Raw genomic sequence first — 20,191 nt, 5'->3', positions numbered from 1 at the left:
CTTTAAATAATTTAAAAACACAACAAAAATACCCAATAGTAAATATATATTTTCAAAAAATGCCTTAGAGATTATATTTTGATACAATTTTTCACAAGCATTATTATAAAATTGAAATATTATTATCCTTAAAATTTGGTGATTTTTCGTTAAGTATATATTTTTTTTATAATTTTTTTGTTAACAACCAATAAAACTTTTAAAACATCACAAAAAATATATACTTAACAAAAAATCACCAAATTTTAAGAATAATAATATCTCATTTTTCTAATCATACTTACAAAAAATCACAACAAAATTCAATTTTTAATATATTTTTTGAGAAATACATATTTAATGTTAGTTTTTTTGCAAGATTATCTAACATTAAATATGTATTTCTCAAAAAATATATTAGAGATTGAATTTTGATGCAATTTTTTGTAATTATGATTAAAAAAATAAGATTTTATTATCCTTAAAATTTGGTGATTTTTTGTTAGGTATATAATTTTTTTGTTAACAACCAATAATATTTTTAAAAATTACAAAAAATATATACTCAGCAAAAAATTACCAAATTTTAAGAATAATAATATCTCATTTTTCTAATGATTCTTACAAAAAATTGCATCAAAATTCAATCTCTAAGGTATTTTTTGAAAATACATATTTACTGTTGGGTATTTTTATTGCATTTTTAAGTTATTTAAAGACATTTTTGTCGATGGTAAAATTCGGGTGTATTTTTGTCAGTATTTGAATAACTCAGAGACATTTTTGGTAGTTAACCCTTTATTAAAACAAAAAGTAATGAAATTTTCTAAAGAAATAAACTAATAATTCTAATATAGAATTATAACTAAACTAGATTACCCTATAAAACTAAGATAATCAAGACACTTTCTTCAAATGAAGAAAAATTAAAATTGTTCCTAATTTAAATTATTCTAAAATTAAATTGGTCTTGAATTGTTGTTCCAATTTTTGATAGCGAGATCTTCTATTTCCCTCTTCTTGATGTTGTGATCTCCACTAACCAAATCAATTGCAAGGCGCATTCTTGTAAAGTCATTCACTCTCTGTTACAGAATAAAATTACAATATTATATTAGATTAGAAACTAACTTATGAATTTAATAAATTAAATATATTGTTATAGTACCCCAACATCATATGATCCCCAAAGATCTGATAGTATCATCCATTGTGCAACATAAATACCACAATCATTCCTGCAATAGAACATGTAAGACCCATAAGTTTTAGAAAATCTTATTATGAGCTGATTTCAAATTTATTTATTTATTAGAGATTTTATTTTCAAAAATTATTTCATTGAGAATAATTAAATCAAGTTTTGATAATTAAAATGAAGATTTTACTTAATTTCATAATTATTGAATAATTTTCTATATTTAAATTATAAAGTTTAATAGTTGTAAAAGAAAAGAATTTTTATATGATTTAGTTTAAACAATTGAGATTTTAGAATTTAATATTTTAATTTTTATAAATAGAGAAAATTTATTATATTATCTTATATTTTAAATTAAAATACTTGATTGAGAGTTAATTAGCAAATTGACAATTAAATAAATTTTTAAAGTAATTTTGAGGGATTAAATTAGATTTTAAAATAAATACAATGTAACTTAAATTGATTTAGAAATTACCAACCTTAATTTAACCCAAAAATTCCTAATTTCAAAGTTACCCCAAATCAAACCCTAATCCTAAAAATCAAGCCCACAAACCCTAACCCCTTTAGCCCAAGCCGCTGCCCTCTTTCCCAACAAGACACACGCGCACACACAGTAAGAAAGGGAGATGGAGAGAACGGGAAAAGAGAAGAGAGAAAGGAGGAAGGAGATGCGCCTGTGCTGGTGGTCCTCACCATCGACTCAACAGGATGGAAGAGAGAGTTTGAACAGAGGAGAAGAAGAAGGGTGGCCACTGTTGCTGCTGTCCGCGCCATCGCAGACGCCACCGTTCTGTGGAGTCGTCGTCCTCACCGCATCACCGCCGGTACATCCACGAGCCGCCGGCAGAACCGTGAAGGGAGAGAGTGCACGAACAGAGAAGAAGATTGACGGGGGAGGAGTGCGATGCTCGGAAGGAGGCGACGCTGTTCACATCACCGTCGCCGAATACCAACGCCGCCATCGTTGCGTGCTCCATCGTCATTGTTGGAATTGGGCAGCCGAGCTTCTGCCGCCAGGGAATGCCGCCGCTATTCGGGTCACTGGAAATGTGGCTGTGATCACCGAAAACACCATCGGAGTTGTCGCTGTTTCAGGTCAGCCATTCTTCCTTGTCTGGGTAAGAGTTTCATTCCGGAACCTTTGAATCGGTATTTTCTGTTTCAAGTTGTTTAAGGATCTGAGGTTTTGGTATACCGCTCACATATTTTTAAAAGTGAATGTTGTGGGGTTCGTGGTGGTTTATGGCCAACATATGTGTGTTGTTTTCCAATTGAAGATCTTGCGAGGTTCGTGGTGGTGTACCACTCGCAATGGTGGGGTTCGTGGTGGTGTATCGCCTACCGATTTTCAAGAGGACGATATCCAGGTTAGCTACCAGATGTGTCGGGCTCTGGCAAAGTAACCGACACGTGAGCTTATGGCCAGAAGGACAAGTATGCATCATACTACATTTGTTTGCCATTGTTTGGGTGTGCTTAAATTGTTTTAGTTTGCTTATCTGATAAGTTCTGCTTAACTGATAACTGTGATATTTGCTGTGACTGTTCTTTAAGTGTGTTTGCCTTGTATTTGTTTGTGCTTATGACTGGTTTCTGTTTGAAGTATTGGTGGTGGATTGATGATAGCAGTTATGAGTTTGTTGGGCCGGAGGCAGAAATTTAATTGTATATTGGGCCGGAGGCCGTGACGAGCGAGTTTAGGTTGATTGATCCCATGGTATTTACATTGAATATTATGTCTACTTATAAGAAATGGAACTTTTACGAAATTAAGATATGGGTGTTGGAATTTTGGATCTAATTACATGTCGATGTTTGAATAGATTCATAAGACAACGACGACTATTGATCTTTTAAAACAGTTTTCGTTAAAAATATCTTCTCATAACAATTCTCAAAACCCTCTACTGAGAACTCTTTCGAAGATAATGTTCTCACCCCCCCTACAGATTTCCCTTTTCAGGATATGGACGCAAAAGTCATGAAGAGTTTACCTAGTTGTTATTGTCGCAATGTTTTATATTGCTTTAGTTATTATTTAATATTTTCCTTGCCTTTATCTTTCACAATTTGTAAGAGGGATAGGATTTGTTTTATGTAAAGCTTGTAAGTTAATACTATTTATATGTATGTATATGGTTGTAAGTATGGATTTATGTTTTGTTTTAAACGGTCTTTTGAAAAATACGGTTTAAGTTTTAAACAGGCTCATATTTTAGTATTAAATATTTTAAGAGTCTTCGTAATACCCGAGCTATCAGAGTGGCGTAGCCGAAAGCGTGACATTTTGATAGTTAGGGTGTTACAGAACACATAAAGAAAAAAAAGATAATACTAAGTTTTTAAAATTTTAATAATATTGCTTCCTAATAATAAGATAAGTTTATGTAATTATTATAATTTTTCACTCATATTAATTTAGATTAAAATTAGTGAATGAAGTACGAAATTTTTATTTACTTACGAGCCATCTTCTTGCTGCGTAACTTCGGGATCTACCAATTTATAAGTAGAAATTGTAGGTGATATCCCAACAGATAATTTATATGTTCCGTCACCCAAAATATTTTCAAGAAATGATGCCTGAAGGATAGTCATCAACCATAAGCGGTAATCCAAATATGATGAAAGAATATTTTTTAAATACAATCTGGTTTGCTTAAATGGCTCATCACTTTATTGACTGCTGTCATCCTTGACTTTTTCTGTATCTTAGATTTTTTAGAGTCAAGATACACAATTTCTTGATCAGATATGTTAACAACCATTAAGAACCAGTGAAAATCCACGTGAATTGGAACATAAATCTACAATAACAAAAGACATTAGAGTACAAGATTATTTGTTACAATAATAAATCACTTTTAGCATTATACTTTGATAGTAAATTTCTCTATGAGACATGTGATAAACCCATATTTTATGATATAATTTGTGCTCAAATTGAGTGTTTCTATCAATTCTTCACCCACTTATTCATATAAATTGTATGGTTTTACTTTTTCTTCCTTATTTTATGATATATGTGAAAAACATGTTTCCTATGCTTTAAAAATATTAATTTTAATTATCTTTTATTACCATTCGATGTCGTGATTTGTGTGTTAAGTATTTTCAGGCTTCATAGGGCAGGAATGACTTAGAGGACAGAAAGGAAACATACAAAAATAGAAGGAAAGCAAAAAAATGGAGTTTTGAAGAAAAGGCAGCGACACGAACGCATGGACGACGCGAATGCATGCCTAGCGCGAAATGGCAGTGACGCATACGCGTGGACGATGCGAACGCGCACCTTGAGGAGAATGCAAATGACGTGTACGCGTGACTGACGCGTACGCGTGACAAGGAAAACTTCCAGATGACGCGAACGCGTGACCCACTCGAACGCGTGACAGACGCCACGTATAAGAATCTACAGAAAATGCCCCCAGCAATTTCTGGACCCTTTTTCGGCCCAAATCTAAGTCAGAAACTCAGAATATAAGCCAGAGAATGAAGGAATCAAACAACGAAACAACTTAGTGATAAAATATTGATAATTTTTAGGATTAGATGTACTTTTAGAGAGAGAGGCTCTCTCCTCTCTCTTAGGATTTAGGATTAGGATTTCTCTTAGGATTTAGGATTTCATCTTCTTCAATCACAGGTTCAATTCCTTTAATTTATTTTCTACTTTTATTTATTCCATTACTTTAATTGTCATTTATCTTTTCATTATTGATTTACAAACTCTCCATGTTAGGATTTGAATTTATGTTTAAATACAATTTGAGGTATTTCAAATTAATGATTGTTTTAATTATGATGGTTTCAATTAAATTTAGATTTATTTTCTCCTTTTGGTTTGGTTAAGTAATTAGCAACACTTGAGTTATCAAACTCAGCTGTTGATTGAAATTGGAATTCTCTGCTGGTTAATTTGTACTCCAATAACTCTAGTCTTTCCATAGGAATTGACTAGGACTTGAGGATCAAATTAATTAGTCCACTTGACTCTCCTTTGTTTAGCAAGGGTTAATTTAAGTGGGAGCAGAATTCAATTCTCATCACACCTGATAAGGATAACTAGGATAGGACCTCAATTTCTTATACCTTGCCAAGAGATTTTATTATTATTAATTTATTTTTCTTGTCATTTAAATTACTTTTAATTTATTTCAAAAACCCAAAAACATATCTTTTTACATAACCAATAATAAATCATACCTCCCTGCAATTCCTTGAGAAGACGACCCGAGGTTTAAATACTTCGGTTATAAATTTTATTGGGTTTTGTTACTTGTGACAACCAAACTTTTGTACGAAAGGATTCTCTGTTGGTTTAGAAACTATACTTGCAATGTGATTATATTTTTAATAAAAATTCTAGACCATACGAAAATCCTAACGTCAACATGTCTATCTTAGTAAGATTATATGCTTCTCTCATAAAATTGGCCTTAATGTAATTCCAAGTTCCGATGGAAACATTTTCTAGATGCATTGTAATTTGCTGTAAAAGACATGTCAATTAGAACGAGCATACATACCTATATTAATGCGAAAAAAAATAAACATACCGCAAATGTTGTGGGAAGAAACCACTTGTGACCATCATCATTATGAGTTAGCATGGAAACAACAAGGATAAGGACCTATAGTTATATCAAATTACAAGGTCCAAAATTATATAAAACAAACAATTCAATAAAATTTGCTACAAAATAAAGTCAATTTGAGTACATCTTGGATAAATTTGTAACAAAGCAAAAAAAAAAATACAATACATCATCAATAATAGAATGTCTAGGTTTTAGTGTCATCAAAGCTTCTCTTATGCCTGAACAATGATCATTGGAAACCAATTCTTCCCTATTAAAAACAAAATCATTACTTTGTGTCATCTTTTAAAAAATCACCGTATACCTTCTAAAAATATATTAAGAAGATTGTATAGTACTTTGGGTCATAATTAAAATAAAAAATATATGACGCAAGGGCAAGATCTGCTTCTCTAAAGCTCGAATTCCTTGTTGCCTGAAATAAAACCGAGAAACACTGCATAATATATTGTAAAAAATAAATAATATACCTAATTAAACTAAATTCATTTATATTGTTCATTAATTTATTAGTTACTTGGAAAATTTTATCTCCATTCATTAAGGTTGAGACATCTTCAGCTGAATTTTCTTCGTGCCAGAATAAATTGCACTAAAATGAAAAAAAAAACACATACGAATCATGTTAGACTTATGAATAAGAAAAATAAAATTGGTTATGCAACTAATTTTTTAAAGACAATAATACCTTAGTGTCAGTCTTAGATGGTGTCTTCCTTACTCCATTTTGTCTAGTTTTTGGCCATAAAGATTTCCTTTTTTTGCGCGCAAAACCTTTATTAATCTTACCATTCTGTCTTGAAGATGTTTGTGTTGTCTTTTTGGGTGTAGTTTTCTTCTTAACAGAATTTTTCATACCACTGTAAGTTGGACCACTTAGGAGTAGTATTCATGCATTGACTCATAGGAGGCGTTGAGTTCATTGGTCGTGATGATAGTTCGTCCACCTTTTTGGTCAACAGCTGTAGTTGCTCATCTAGCCCTTGTAAAAATTTTGTTGGAATTATACTTACTTCAGCATTAGTCTATCACAAAAATAAGAATGGAACAATCAAGTCAATTAAGAATAGAAACGAGTTGCCTAATAAAGAAAAGGATAAAGAAGGATTTATGGTTACCATTGTGAAAACAAGTTGGGAGTTCGTGACGTATCCATACTTATGGACTCAGTCTTTAGCTTCGAAAAATCCATTAACTATCCTTCACTGAAAATATAAAAATGTTTTGAATATTTTCTTTAGCTGTGAAGGAAAGCATGTATATATAGATAGTATTTTTTAACATAAGTTGGTTACATAAATGTCTCACTACTCTCTCATTTATAGAAAGATCTTAAACAATCAAATAACTGTTTAACATTATATTAGAATTCGGTGATAATGAAAAAGAAATTTACAAGAGAAACAAGTAGTGCAGTATGCACAATATATATTTTTTCATATACACTTGTAGATAAATATTACCATATATGCTGTTTAATAAATTTAGTTGCACTTATCACTTATCTAAAAATATGAAAAAAAAATTGACATACTTAGATTTACACAAAAAAAAAATTTTATTTCCAGCATTCATCTAAATTTAGAGAGCAAACAAAATTAGTTCTTTTTATTTGCGGTTTCACATTTTAATTTAATATTAAATAAATTATATTATGTAAATTTTTTACTTTACCTTAACCTCCTATGTTGGTGTGTTTTTTTTTTCATTCATGGGAGAAAGTGATAGAGAGTACATAAACTATAAATATTTTTTTAAGATATAATTATAACTATAACAAAAACTTGTTACATTAAAATTAAATTCTTTAACCTCACCTAGAAAAGAATTAAAGGTAGCATATCTTTGTTCGGGTACTCACAATTGAAAAGACATTATTTATACTAAATAATAATAAATTTACTATTTGTGCTAAACACTAATAAGTTATATAAAAGATTACATAAATCTGTTAGAAATTAAAAATTAGATACCAATTTTATAGGGGCTAAATTTACTGACTAATTAATTTTAAATAACCAAAACATCAATGTTAATGTGAAAAGACATATTTAATTTCATCATAATGAGTTAATTTATTTAATTTTAATATGAATTAGAATTTTAGTTTTATAAAATAATTATTCATTTAAATTTTTTTAGAGTGACGATAGACTAAAATATTATTATTAGATAAAATATTGTTTAATTTTAGTAATCATTAAATATTTAAACTTAGTTTTAAAAACTGAAATATCTCAGGAGTTCACTTTTACAAGAGAACAGACCGAAATATTGTAAGAGGGTTCTTTCTAGTAATTTCTTTTATGTTGTTTCTTTTTTAAAACTATAAGTCACGCAGGATCAATATGGTAACAAAGTAGTACAGCCAAATGTTTCTATTAGAACTTAAAAAATTATATAGTAATATATAATAATATTATTTATTTATCCTCTTTAGTTTATTAATTTTGACATTGTTATATTACATAATTCTCTTCTATTAGATTAATATAAAAATCATTGTATTAGATTTAATTCTATATATAACAAATATAAAAAAAACTTTATTTAAAAAATTATTGGGTTAATTTAATTGATCTCACAAAATTACTTTGTACTACTCAATTAATATATTAAAATTTAATGATAATTGTGCATGTCAAGTAGGGTTGAAAGTGAGTCAATACAGCTCATAAGCCAGCACAAACTTGACTCGCTAAAAGCTCAATAAGCTAAACTCGTGAGTTGGTGAGCCGAGCTTGAAAAAGGAATCGAACTCATAAATTAAATAACCCATCTTGACCTTGGGTAAGTTCAGCTCATTAACTCGTAAATGGGCTCGATTATATGTATAATATTACATATATCATACATACATATATCCGATATGCATTTAAGCTATACTTTCGATGTAGGACATAAATAAAAAAATTATGATAATAAATAAATAGACAATATGTAAAATTTATCTTTTTTAATAATTTTTACAATATACATAAGTTATAATTAATTGAAATAGAATTATAAATTATGTTCTTGTTATTTGAGCCAGCTCATGAGCATTTGGTGAGCCGAGCTTGAGCTTAAGAAATAGGCTCGATTGTTAATGAGTCGAGTCATGAGCCAAGTTCAATTTTCGTGACCTGAACTTAAGTTTGGTATACTCAACTCAACTCGACTCACTTCTAACCCTAATGTCAAATAGTACTTCTATTGTAAGTTAATAACTAAATCTCATATAGATATTAAGATTCACTTGAAAAACGAAAAAATGTAGAAATGAAAAGAATGTAATTTATGATATTTTAGTTACAACTAATGGTATCAAACTAGGGATTACATATTTTGAAAAAAAAATCTTAGAGTCCCATAAATAATAGCTTTAGAACTGGCAAGAGTAATCTCGCACTGTTCATGTATGTCATGATTTTAATGGTGAAATTTCATTATAAGTTTGAATAAGTTTTATTACATTATTTATATAATTTGACTATATAAATTTATAAATATTAATTGTGTTAAAATTTTAATACGCAAAATATATATTTCTCTCGAGTGTCGAAAATTTTTATATTTATCTTTGGACGATGATTTTCGTAAATATTATTTGATGCGAGTTGGCGTGACTTAGTATCATAACACTATGTTTGTAGGATTGCAAGAATAGACTTGATCTTTAATCAAACATAAAAGCAAATCGAGTTAAATATGGTATTAGCATAAGTGATTGGTTTGACCCACGATAATGGAAAAAGTGTCACATATTAACTTGTGATAAATTGAATCTATTTGTAAATCTCAGGTTCAACTTACTAGATAATCTATTTGTAAATTATTTAATATTTGAAATGACCTCTGAAATTTGACCTCTGACATAATTTAGTCCACCTAGCCATCCTTAGGGGTTGGGATGATCTTCCCATCAACGATTATGCAACCACTCCACCATAGTTGTAGCTGCCTCTGCCTTTTTCGCCCTGGCCCAAGCCTTCTCCAAGTCAGACCTCAACCCGTCCCTCTCCTCTTCCAACTATTTTTTAATCTCTTTAAGTCTGTCCATCTCAGCTCGGGCAGCCATTAAAGAACTCTGAGTAGCATTGAGAGGAGTCTTCTCCAACTCCCTGGCCAAGATAGTACACACACCAGCGGCCCGATTTCCATTTCGGGCAATGAGTTGAAGGTTGTTTTGAATAGCCATGTCATCCATACTGATATGCCTAAGGGGAAGAATATTTTAAATCACATCTAGCTCCCAACATTGGAGCTGGTATATCTTCAAAAAATAATAGAAGTTTAGGTGTAGCTGGGTAGGGGGAACATCGCAGGTCTAGATAACATTGATCTCGAAATCAGAAAAAGGAAGCCTTACATCTAACTTCGAGAAAAAGCAATCCTATGCATAGAAAAAGTGACACTCTGACTCATCTAAAGGGGGGAAGCATACCCTCTTTTCAAGATCAGCCACTACTATCTCATAATTCCGTTCATCCTCTCAACTCTCACATAGCCTATGGTGTCTACGAAAAGTTTGAGTGTATTCTTTATCAATTACAGGAACAGTGGTCAGGATAAAAGTGTCTACCTAAGCTAAAACGGAAGGGGGGACTTTTGTCAACATATCATGAACAATGGATCGAGACATACAGCTATACCTACAAATGCAACAAATGAACATCGTCGCTAAAGGAACTCGGTCAAAGCCAGAGGAAGTCGGGTAAAAGCAACAAAATAAAACACGCGATTTCACAAGATATTTTCAAAATAGAACGAATAGAAATGGCATCCCTCCTACACTATCAGCAGCGACACCATTGGGGGACAATGTGATTATGTTCTACAAGTAATGAACAGCAACAAGTTTCTCCAAAATTCCAAATACAGAGCCAAACGTTCATAATAGTAACATCAGACGACAAAAACAGTTTCAAAAGGGGTTTTTAGTAAACAAAGCAGCAGCATTGAACAACTTTTTCCAAAGAAGTTTCAAGACACAAACAAAATCAACAATGTAAGAATCTCCGCTACTACTTGAAATGTCCCCCGAAGTACAAGAAGCAGATTGAAAGAGCCCAGAACAGTTACACAAAAAGAAGTCAAGAATACCAACCTTGGTGAGGTGCGAAAAGGGAAAGGCACGTCTCACAGCAAGCAACCACAAACGTTCCTCTCCAAAGGGTGAAAAGAGACCTTCAAAGAGTCTAAGACAGAGAAATCTTGGGTCGAAATGACGAACAAGGAGTGAAAAGGAAAAAGTGAAGATAAGATTCTTTTTGCATCTAGAAGGAAACATGGCAACATTGAGAGCTTTTCAGATATGGAATAAGGAAGAAGAAGAAGGGTGCGAAGCTTGTATAAGAGCGAAGGGGAAAAAAGGGTATCTTGCACCCTTCTTTAAAGCTATGCGCGGATTCCAACGAAACGGCCACCTAATGCTCACCCCTCATTTAAAGTGGTAACATTCAAAATTTTAAAACACGTCGAGTATCCGACCTCTTGAAGGCGGCATACCCGATCAAAATATATCAACCGTTCTTCCATTACTCCATGATCAATCGTGTTCACACAAATTCTGCTGGTTTTTTTAATCCAATCAAAATATAATTTCCTTGGTGACGAGCTATATAAATCACAATGCATTCTTATACTTTAATATAATAGGTACTTTTATTTGTTATTGGAGTACTCTTATCATGACCACTACCAACTCCAAAAAAGAGTTAAAATTGTCGATGGAGATGCTCTTGCCAAAGGCATTACGTATGAAATCTGGTTGTGAGAAAAAGTTCATACAACAAAAAATACAAAAAAGTATTCTTCTGTGTCAATTGACATCCTTGCCAAAGGAACAGAGACCGACATCTACATTCCCCTGGTGAGTGCCTTAGACATTTAGCAATATATACAAATGAATTATATATTGTTATTTCGGTCAAGATTGTATTATTAAACATTCAGTTACAATTTTTTATTTTAACTTCTTATAAATGCAGTGGTTACCCATTTTGTTTAGACCCCTTCCATGGATGACATTGAAACACACATAAACACTAGTTGCAACATATGTTTACGGCATAGCCAATGATACAAAAACTCATTGGTTTGTATAAATTTATCTATATTTTTCACACTTAAATTTTTTTTTAAATTGTTGTTAACATTTATTTGAGCAAAGATGAAATATTTGCTAAATCAAGCCAATTTAGTGCCAACATATCATCATTTAAGACTCTGTGTCCAGGAAATCGTATAGATGAAAATGCAAGGTCCCCTATCATTTATAAACCACGTGTGCACTCTACCATATTAAGTAAAACTAAAATTTATAATTTACTAAACAGGTACTTAATGTGTTGGCTTCAATGTTGACATATGATGAAAGATCAATGTCAGAATTGCATATGAATTGGTACATGCCATCAACCTTCGTAGTGAGTATATAAAAATATTTTTAAAAAATAATTTTTAAATATAGTTCAGTCTTAAATGATTATTTTATTTGTCCTCTATAGCAATACATACTAGATTAGGAGGGATCGTCAAAGAATATGCGAAGAAAATATCAAGAGGATTTTACGGGGAAGGTAGATTACCTTAGAAAGGTGATTGAATTATTTACAATTTAATCTTTATAAAAATTTATTTAATTTTGTATTTTTCATTTTCTGTTTACTCACAATTAAAAAATTATTAGATGTTTGTTAGTGTTAAAGAAGACAACAATCATTGGTATTTAGTGGTGTTTGATTTTCGAAAGCAAGAAGTTATTTTATTAGATCCAACACTTGATCTATCTAAAGAGGACTCAAAGGATTAAACCATTAAAAGACTGGTAATTATACTTGTTTGATAATCTTAGTTGTCTAATTTCTATTATATTTGTAATAATGTTAAATGGTTAAAATGGATGCAGGCTTTGTATATCGTAGCCATGTTACAAGATCCCACATTTTATGACTCCAAACGCACTGTAATGCCAAAAGTTTCAAAATTTGCTGTCGTCAACTCGTCATGTCAGATGAAATCGGGAGATGTGAAAAGTATTTGTTTTATTTATAGTTTACTCAACAAAATTATATTACAATCCAATTGAACATTTTTATTAACTGTAACTTACTTTGTAGAAATGATGCAGGTGTTTGGATGACTCAATGGATGAGAGAATACGGTTGGTGCGATCAATATTCTTCTATTGATGTAAGTAGTTGTAGCATAATATAAAAAATTAAGTATTTATTTCAAATTGCATGAATATTTTTTTTTTCTTTTTACAGGTTCACGATGAAATTCGGATGAGACTACCTTTGGATCTCATATTGTATCAGTACAATGTGAAAAGGGACGTTGTCATCAAAGCTGCCGAAAAAAATTACAAGGAAATTCATGCCAAGTATAGGACTTTAGTTAAAAAAGTAGTATGCATTAGTATTAGATCTCCAAATTATTTATTTGTCTACTGTTAGTATGATGTTCTTTCTTTTAATATTTGTTATTTCTGCTCATGTTATTCATCTTTTTTAATTGTTATTTTATTTCACTTAAAATTTGTTAATCTTTATGTAGTTTGATATGTTAAATATATAATTTATGATCATATATGTTGCTGATTATTAGAATTGGATATTTGAATGTATATTTTAATGTAAAATAGTCTATATTCAAATAGAAAATGATCTATACTCAAATGGAAAATGATCTATACTCAAAAGCTCCTAAAACAATTTTTAATTTAACATAACTGTACGATGAATGAAAACACAAAATAATAATAATAATAATAATAATAAGGGTAAGTTTAGATGGATACATAACATCTTTTATTCTTCTAAATTATGATTATTATAACATAGTTGTCAAAATAATTTTTTAATACTTATAGTATAGGTATTTTTTCATCATTCGTTAACTCTTCTCACTATTTACTTTTGAACTTCTTGAAGTACTCTAATTTAGATTTCTACCTTTCTTTTGCCTTTATCTTCTTCATCCATAATTATAGTATTTTTCTAGAATAAACAAAAGTAGGAATATATCAATATTGACAAAGATGATATTAAACAAAAATATTATATTTTGCAATTAAAAGTACATAACTAGAGTACAAAATTAGAGTATAAGAATACAACTACTCATGAAAATTAAGTGATTACATTCTTGACAATAAAAAAGAAGTTAAATATAGTAGTATAATAAGAAAGATAAAAATTTTGATGACCATGACCTCGAGAGAAATTTATACAAATAAGTTTTTATTAAACTTTCATTAACGTGACTATTTTCAAGACTTTTTGCTTATTGTCCATAATAATAATAAATATACTATTTCATTGATAAAAAAATATACAAATGTCTTAGCCCATACATAGCACCGACATCAAGAGAAAAATTATTTAAATTAATGAAAAGCGTATATCTTTATAAGAAAACATACTTAATCTATTGGAAAAATGAAAAAACAAAAAATCAATAATTTCTTACAATGTTGGGACAAGCAAAACGAACGCTGTGGATACACTTTTGAAAAATCTCGTGCTAAAGAGCGTGGAGGTTCGAGTCCTCTTCAAGGCATAATATTGAGATCTCTTATTGAATTGGAATAAGTTCGGCAGCGCATCACGAAATTTTTTTTTCAAAGGAGTCCATCATGTAATTAAAAGAGTTGATCTTTTTGAGAAATCGATGTTTCTTGTTCAATCGTCTGAACTAGCTAATTTAGGATTGGAGCTATGGCTGCCGATGAAAGATTTGACTCATGAGACCTGATGAAGAACACAACATAACCACCAATACATTTATTACAATGACATTTATAGGTTGTCTCCTATTTTTTCTTAAAAGTAAAATTACTGTGATACATTTTTTTTCCAGCTAAAGCTTCCAATAATAAATAGCTTATATTAATCTCTGTTTGTTCGGATGAATGCATTAGAAATTTTTGGAGTCCTGATTCTTCTAGGAAGGAAGATAAGAAACTCATGCATTGAGCCTATACCAGAGAGATATAGATTTAGACTAGAAGATATGGGTATATTGTTGGATAGGTTTTTTTTATTTAAATAAAATAAAGAGGGATCAATTTTATTTGATTCTACAAATTCGAAAACGTGAATTCCCTACACCTGCTAATATATAAATCGTGCTATAGTAGTGTGTATTAGATATTATATTAAACACTGATTTATGCATCAAATTCCTTAAAAAAAAAAGTTCATAAATCGTCTCAGGACACCGAACCTCCCAAATTGTATATAATTCGTCTTAGGTAGCATGGTTTACTTTTTTTTTCTGAATAACCCTAAACCTCAATTCATTATATATATTTAGTTTATTTTGTCAAATAAAATATATCTTTAAAAATTTATTTTATTATTTGAGTTTTTTAAAATATATTTTTGTTCGGTTTGCTGGGTACCAAACGGGTCGGAGATGCTTTGAGGATGAGGTAGTGGGAATCGGAGGTGCGTGAGGACTGAGGCTTTACGACCTTCCGAGCTGTTGTGGTGTAAAAGGGAGGAGACACCTGCAAAAAAGACTCCGATGCTCAAGTCAGAATCGGTATAGATGGCAATAAAAGTGAGGAGGTAGTGACGTACCTGAGGGAGGGGTAGGGCCCTCCCCTTATATACTCCGTACCTAGGGCGGGTCCCATAGGAGCAGACTCACCTTCCAGGAAATTTCCTTTCCTCGAGCTATCAGGTGCCTTGCTGGAGGGGTGGAATGGCTGGGTCGGGTTCCCAGTTTGGGAGCGACGTGCCCGTCGGGTCGGCCATTCGGACTCGGGAGTTGTTCCAGATGAGTCAGGCCGAAATAATGCCCTCCAACGTGCCAGCTGTGGTCGTGAGAACCGCTGTTGGCGCGTTTTGACCTCCTTTATTTGTATCGCTGCTTGGTCGGTCGCTCGTATTTGGGGCGTGCCTTCTACGCGCGTGTAGGCTTCACCGTCTCGAGGGAGCATTGTTTGTCGCCTCGTTCTTCTTAATTAAGTGCATTTATGACTAATTTGAAGGTGTGGGAAAAGTCCATTTTACCTCTGACCTTCGCGCTTCTCCATGGCAGTTACTCTTTCATTTTGGTTTTCTTCTCTTTCCTTCGCGTCTCCTTTCCTTGTTTTCTAATCACTACCACAAACTTCTCATTTCCCTTCTGCACTTTCTGAAGCTTCTTCATTTGGGATTGATTCAGTAAAATTTCTTCAAGATTTCGTAACTCCTTTCAATCATCATCATTTTCCTGGTGAGTCTTTTCTTCCTTTCGTGCTTCTTAACTTTATTGTGCATTTATGTTGCCTGTGTGCCTTTTCCTATTCATGCCTATTTGGAGTAAGTGTTGGGTTTGCATGTTTGACAATGCTAGGTAGATGTTAGGGGGGTTGTAATTTAGGTTCCTGATTTTTGATCTTTACTTAGCTGTAGATTTAGTCTTGTCTTAACTGTAGATAGGCTCACTGTAGCGTTTAGTGTTAGTTCCTGTTTTCCTGACCTACCGGCCTTTTGGTCTAACCTTAAGTGGTGCCTCCACTATAGGTATGGCGCAACTTCCTTTCCTGAGACCCCGTGTTAACAGTTACGCCTGGGTCACTTCTGACGTGAAGTATACACCTTCACAAATAACCTTAGAGGAGCTCGCGGAGTTTCGTCTTTGCGACCAGCTGTGTGGGGGAGGTGGCGAGGAGGGGCGTTATGAGGTGTTCGTTCCCGCCACCCACGAGCGCATATGCCAGCTTAACCTTAACACCCCCCAGATTGCCGACTGAATTTGGATGTATAAGGCAATGTTCACCATTCTGGGGGTTCGCATCTCCTTCACCCCCTTCCAAATGGCGCTTCTTAACCGGTGCGACGTGGCTCCATCGCAGCTGCACCCGAACAGTTGGGCAGCCATCCGGTGTTTTGAGATGGTCTGCTAGTACCTAGATCTGCCGGCCTCTGTGGAGGTGTTCTTATGGTTGTTTGTCTTGACTAACCCTTCCAAGGAGGGAAGACACAAGAAAGGGTTTATGTCATTCCGGGCTGCTCAGGGCAGACAAATTTTTGCGGTGTTTAAAGACTCATTTCATGGTTTTAGAGTAACTTCTTAAGGTCTGACCTACCAAAGGTGACCATCCTTTCTGGTTGACTCTAGAAGGGGAGCGGCGGATTCTGACTTACTGGAGTTTTGGGTCCGGGTGCAACGTTTTTACTAAGGTTACATATAAAGGCCTTACTCAGCGGGATAAGAACATTGCTGATGTGTTGCTGGCAATTTTTAACAAAAACAACATTAACCCTCATCTTTTAATGGGTGACCGGGAGATGGGTAGAGGTTACATAGGTGAGTGGTCGGCTGGTTTTGTTGCCCTTTCTCTCTTTTTTTTTGTATATATATACCAGACTGACGACTTGTTGTGTGTCGCAGTGAGTATGGCCGCCGAACATACTGGACTTGAAGATTTGATGTCTCAGTTCATTCCTGGCCACAGTGAGGATAGCTCTGCCACCCAGTTTGCCGAGCAACCGTCCTCCCCTAATGCCGAAGCGCAGACAGCAACTCCTCCCCCACCACCAAAATCTATCAGCCCAATTGTTATAACTGGTCCAAGCAGTAGTGGAGTGGTGCCTCTTAAGGTCGAGCCGGCTGAATAGGGTCCCGATGTCGCGATAGTCGACAACCCTCGTAAGCAAAAATCGACCTCTAGTCCTGAGGGGTCACTCACCGTAATGGAGAAGAATTTTGATGCTGGGGGCTTCATTGATTCCCAGCTTATGCCTGGTACAGACGAATTCTTTCATGACGGGGACCTCGGCGCACAAGCTCGGTGGATCTACCGATCTATGTTAAGGGCTGCGACTATTGCCAGGAGAGCTGAGCCTATTTTGACCCAAGCTGGGACGTTGGATGGGAAGTATCGCCAATCCACTCGAGAGGTCGAGAGCTTGAGGTTGGAGGTCCAAATCTTAAAAGAGAAGTTAGCTGACTCAGAAGGGAAACTGAAGTCCTCCGACGAAGCGGTCGCCCGTCTTGCTGAGCGGGAGATGACCTTGGAGTTTGAGCTCAACTTCGCTCGTGGTGAGGCTTCTGCCGCCCAGGCCAAGGTTACTGCTTTGGAGGCCAAGCTTGAAGAGGTCGAGAAGTCGGCCAAGAGTGCTAAAGATGAGGTCGCCAGGCTGAAGGGAGAATTTGCCGGCTTGAAGAAGAAAAATAAAGACACCGTGAAGAAGGCGAGGGAGGTGATCAACGGGACCGAGGAGGTGATTAAGGCCCAGGTCAAGCTACTTTCTCCCGACTTTGACACTTCTACAATTGGAGCTTTCAAGACTATTCGGGATGGTCGGATTGTGGACATCCTGAAGAAGTAATGTAACTTTGTTGTATTTTGTTTTGAACTCTGTAATAGTTTATGTAGACCTTTGAACGCTTGAGTAGTTTTAATGAACTTGTTTACCGCTTTGTTGGTAGTTAACAACTTGCTTGCCTTTAATGCGCTTGCCTACCATTTTTTTGGTAATTAACGACTTATTTACCACTTTGCTCTTGTCTGGTAATTAGCTAATTGCTTACCATTTTTTTTGTCATTGATAATTGGGGAAAATGACTCGTGGCTAGCTGGCTCCTGGAGTGATCAATCCTGTGAGGCCGTAACCGTAGTAGGCCGGTTAGTTGGTAAGTAAATAAAGTGAAGAGAGAGCAGTGATGAAACAGGAATTTGTTAAGTAAATAGTAGAAATTAACAACTGGTAATAATTACTGGTAATAATTTCACATAAAGTAAAATAGATATTACTGAATCGGCAAGACGAGTGGTCGCCCTGCTCTCTAGGGGTAGAACCTTGTCAAGTTTGTCGCATTCCATGTTCGGGTACCCCCTTCCCGTCTTGGTGTTCCAACTTGTATGCCTCGTTGCCGACCACTTCTTTCACTCTGTGTGGACCTTCCCAGTAAGCCACCGGCTTCCCTTCCCCAGGGGTGGGGAGTCCTACGTTGTTGCGTCATAACACCAGGTCGTCTCACTCAAATCTCCTTCTTAGCACTTTAGCATTGTAGCGAAGTGCCACTCTTTGCTTCAGTGCCGTTTCCGACATGTGTGCCATTTACCTGGTCTTATCAACCAGGTCTTTCTCTACAGCTTCCTCTACTCCACCCAGGAATAGTCGTAGACTTGGCTCCCCGTAGGTAAGTCAGAAAGGCGTTTCACCGGTGGAGGATTGAGGTGTTGTTCTATACGACCATAGGACCCATGGTAGTTCGTTTGCCCACGCTCCCTTCCTCTGTCGAGTCACTTTTTCAAGCCCTGGAGGATGACTTTGTTTGCGGCTTTGACTTGGCCATTGGTCTGGGGATGCTCTATCGACGAGAACCTTTGTTTTACTCCTAAGCCGGCGAGGAACTCCTTAAATTTCTTGTCCACAAACTGTCCCGTTGTCCGATATCACAGACTCTGGGATTCTGAACCTGGAAATTATCTGTCCCTATACAAACTTAAGGCAGTTAGCTGACGAGATGCTAGCCAATAGTTTTGCTTCAATCCACTTTGTGTAGTAATCAATGGCCATAATCGGTATTTGACCTGTCCAAGGCCAACTGGGAAAGGACCCAGGAGGTCGATCCCCCATTAGCTGAAAGGCCGAGATGCCATTAGTAAACTGAGCTCAGATGCCGGTGCCTTGTGGAAGTTAGCATTTTCCTGGCACTTCTTGCATCTCATGACAAATTCTTGGGAGTCTGCCATCATCGTGGGCCAAAAGTAACCAGCTCTAACGAGCTTCCGAGCCAAAGCCTTCCCCCCAATGTGATGGCCGCAACAACCCTCGTGGACCTCCCTAAAGACGTAGTCCGTCTGATCGGGTCGTAGGCACTTCAACAGGGGTTTATTCAGTCCTCTTTTGAACAGCTGGCCTTGCACTATTGCATACTTGGCCGCCTCCCTTCTCAACGCCTTCACCTCCTTGTGGTCGTTAGGGAGCTTGCCACTTTCCAAGAAGTCGATGATTGGATCAATCCATGAGGGATCGACGTCTGCTCGGGTTGTGCACAGGGTGACTGTTGGTTCTTTCACCAAGCCTTGAATTAAGGAACGGTTTCCCGTTCCTGGTTTTGTGTTGGCTAGTTTGGATAAGAGGTCGGCTTGAGTGTTCCTCTCACTTAGGACATGCTGTACCACGACCTCTTCGAAGTCCTTTCTCAAGCCCTTTACCTTTTCCAGGTATTTTTTTTTCAGAGGGTCATTGGCTTGATACATTCTGTTGACCTGGGAGGTGACGACCTGAGAGTCGCTATTCACCTCTACCCTTGCTACCCCACTTCTTTTGACAATAGTAGGCCGCCAATAAGGGTCTCGTATTCTGCCTTGTTGTTGGAGACCGGGAACTCAAACTTGATGGATTGTTCGTACACTATCCCTGACGGGCTCTCGGGGATTATCCCTCCTCCTCCAAACGTTTGGTTGGAG

At 34.9% G+C, this 20,191-nt stretch overlaps 1 protein-coding gene across 1 annotated transcript; it reads right to left on the bottom strand.

Moving 5' to 3' along the window:
* Positions 1 to 19,354: 19,354 nt before the first annotated feature.
* Positions 19,355 to 19,981, bottom strand: LOC148577057 (uncharacterized). The gene has a single exon (XM_088502836.1). It carries the CDS (start codon positions 19,979 to 19,981, stop codon positions 19,355 to 19,357), a length of 627 nt encoding a protein of 208 aa, XP_088358962.1.
* Between the last annotated feature and the right edge of the window lie 210 nt (positions 19,982 to 20,191).

Source organism: Arachis ipaensis, chromosome B1 (assembly GCF_059453495.1).
Source record: "Arachis ipaensis isolate K30076 ecotype BB chromosome B1, ASM5945349v1, whole genome shotgun sequence".
NCBI lineage: Eukaryota > Viridiplantae > Streptophyta > Magnoliopsida > Fabales > Fabaceae > Arachis > Arachis ipaensis.
The sequence above is the reverse complement of the archived record's forward strand: the minus strand, read 5'-3'. Positions and strand labels throughout refer to the sequence as shown.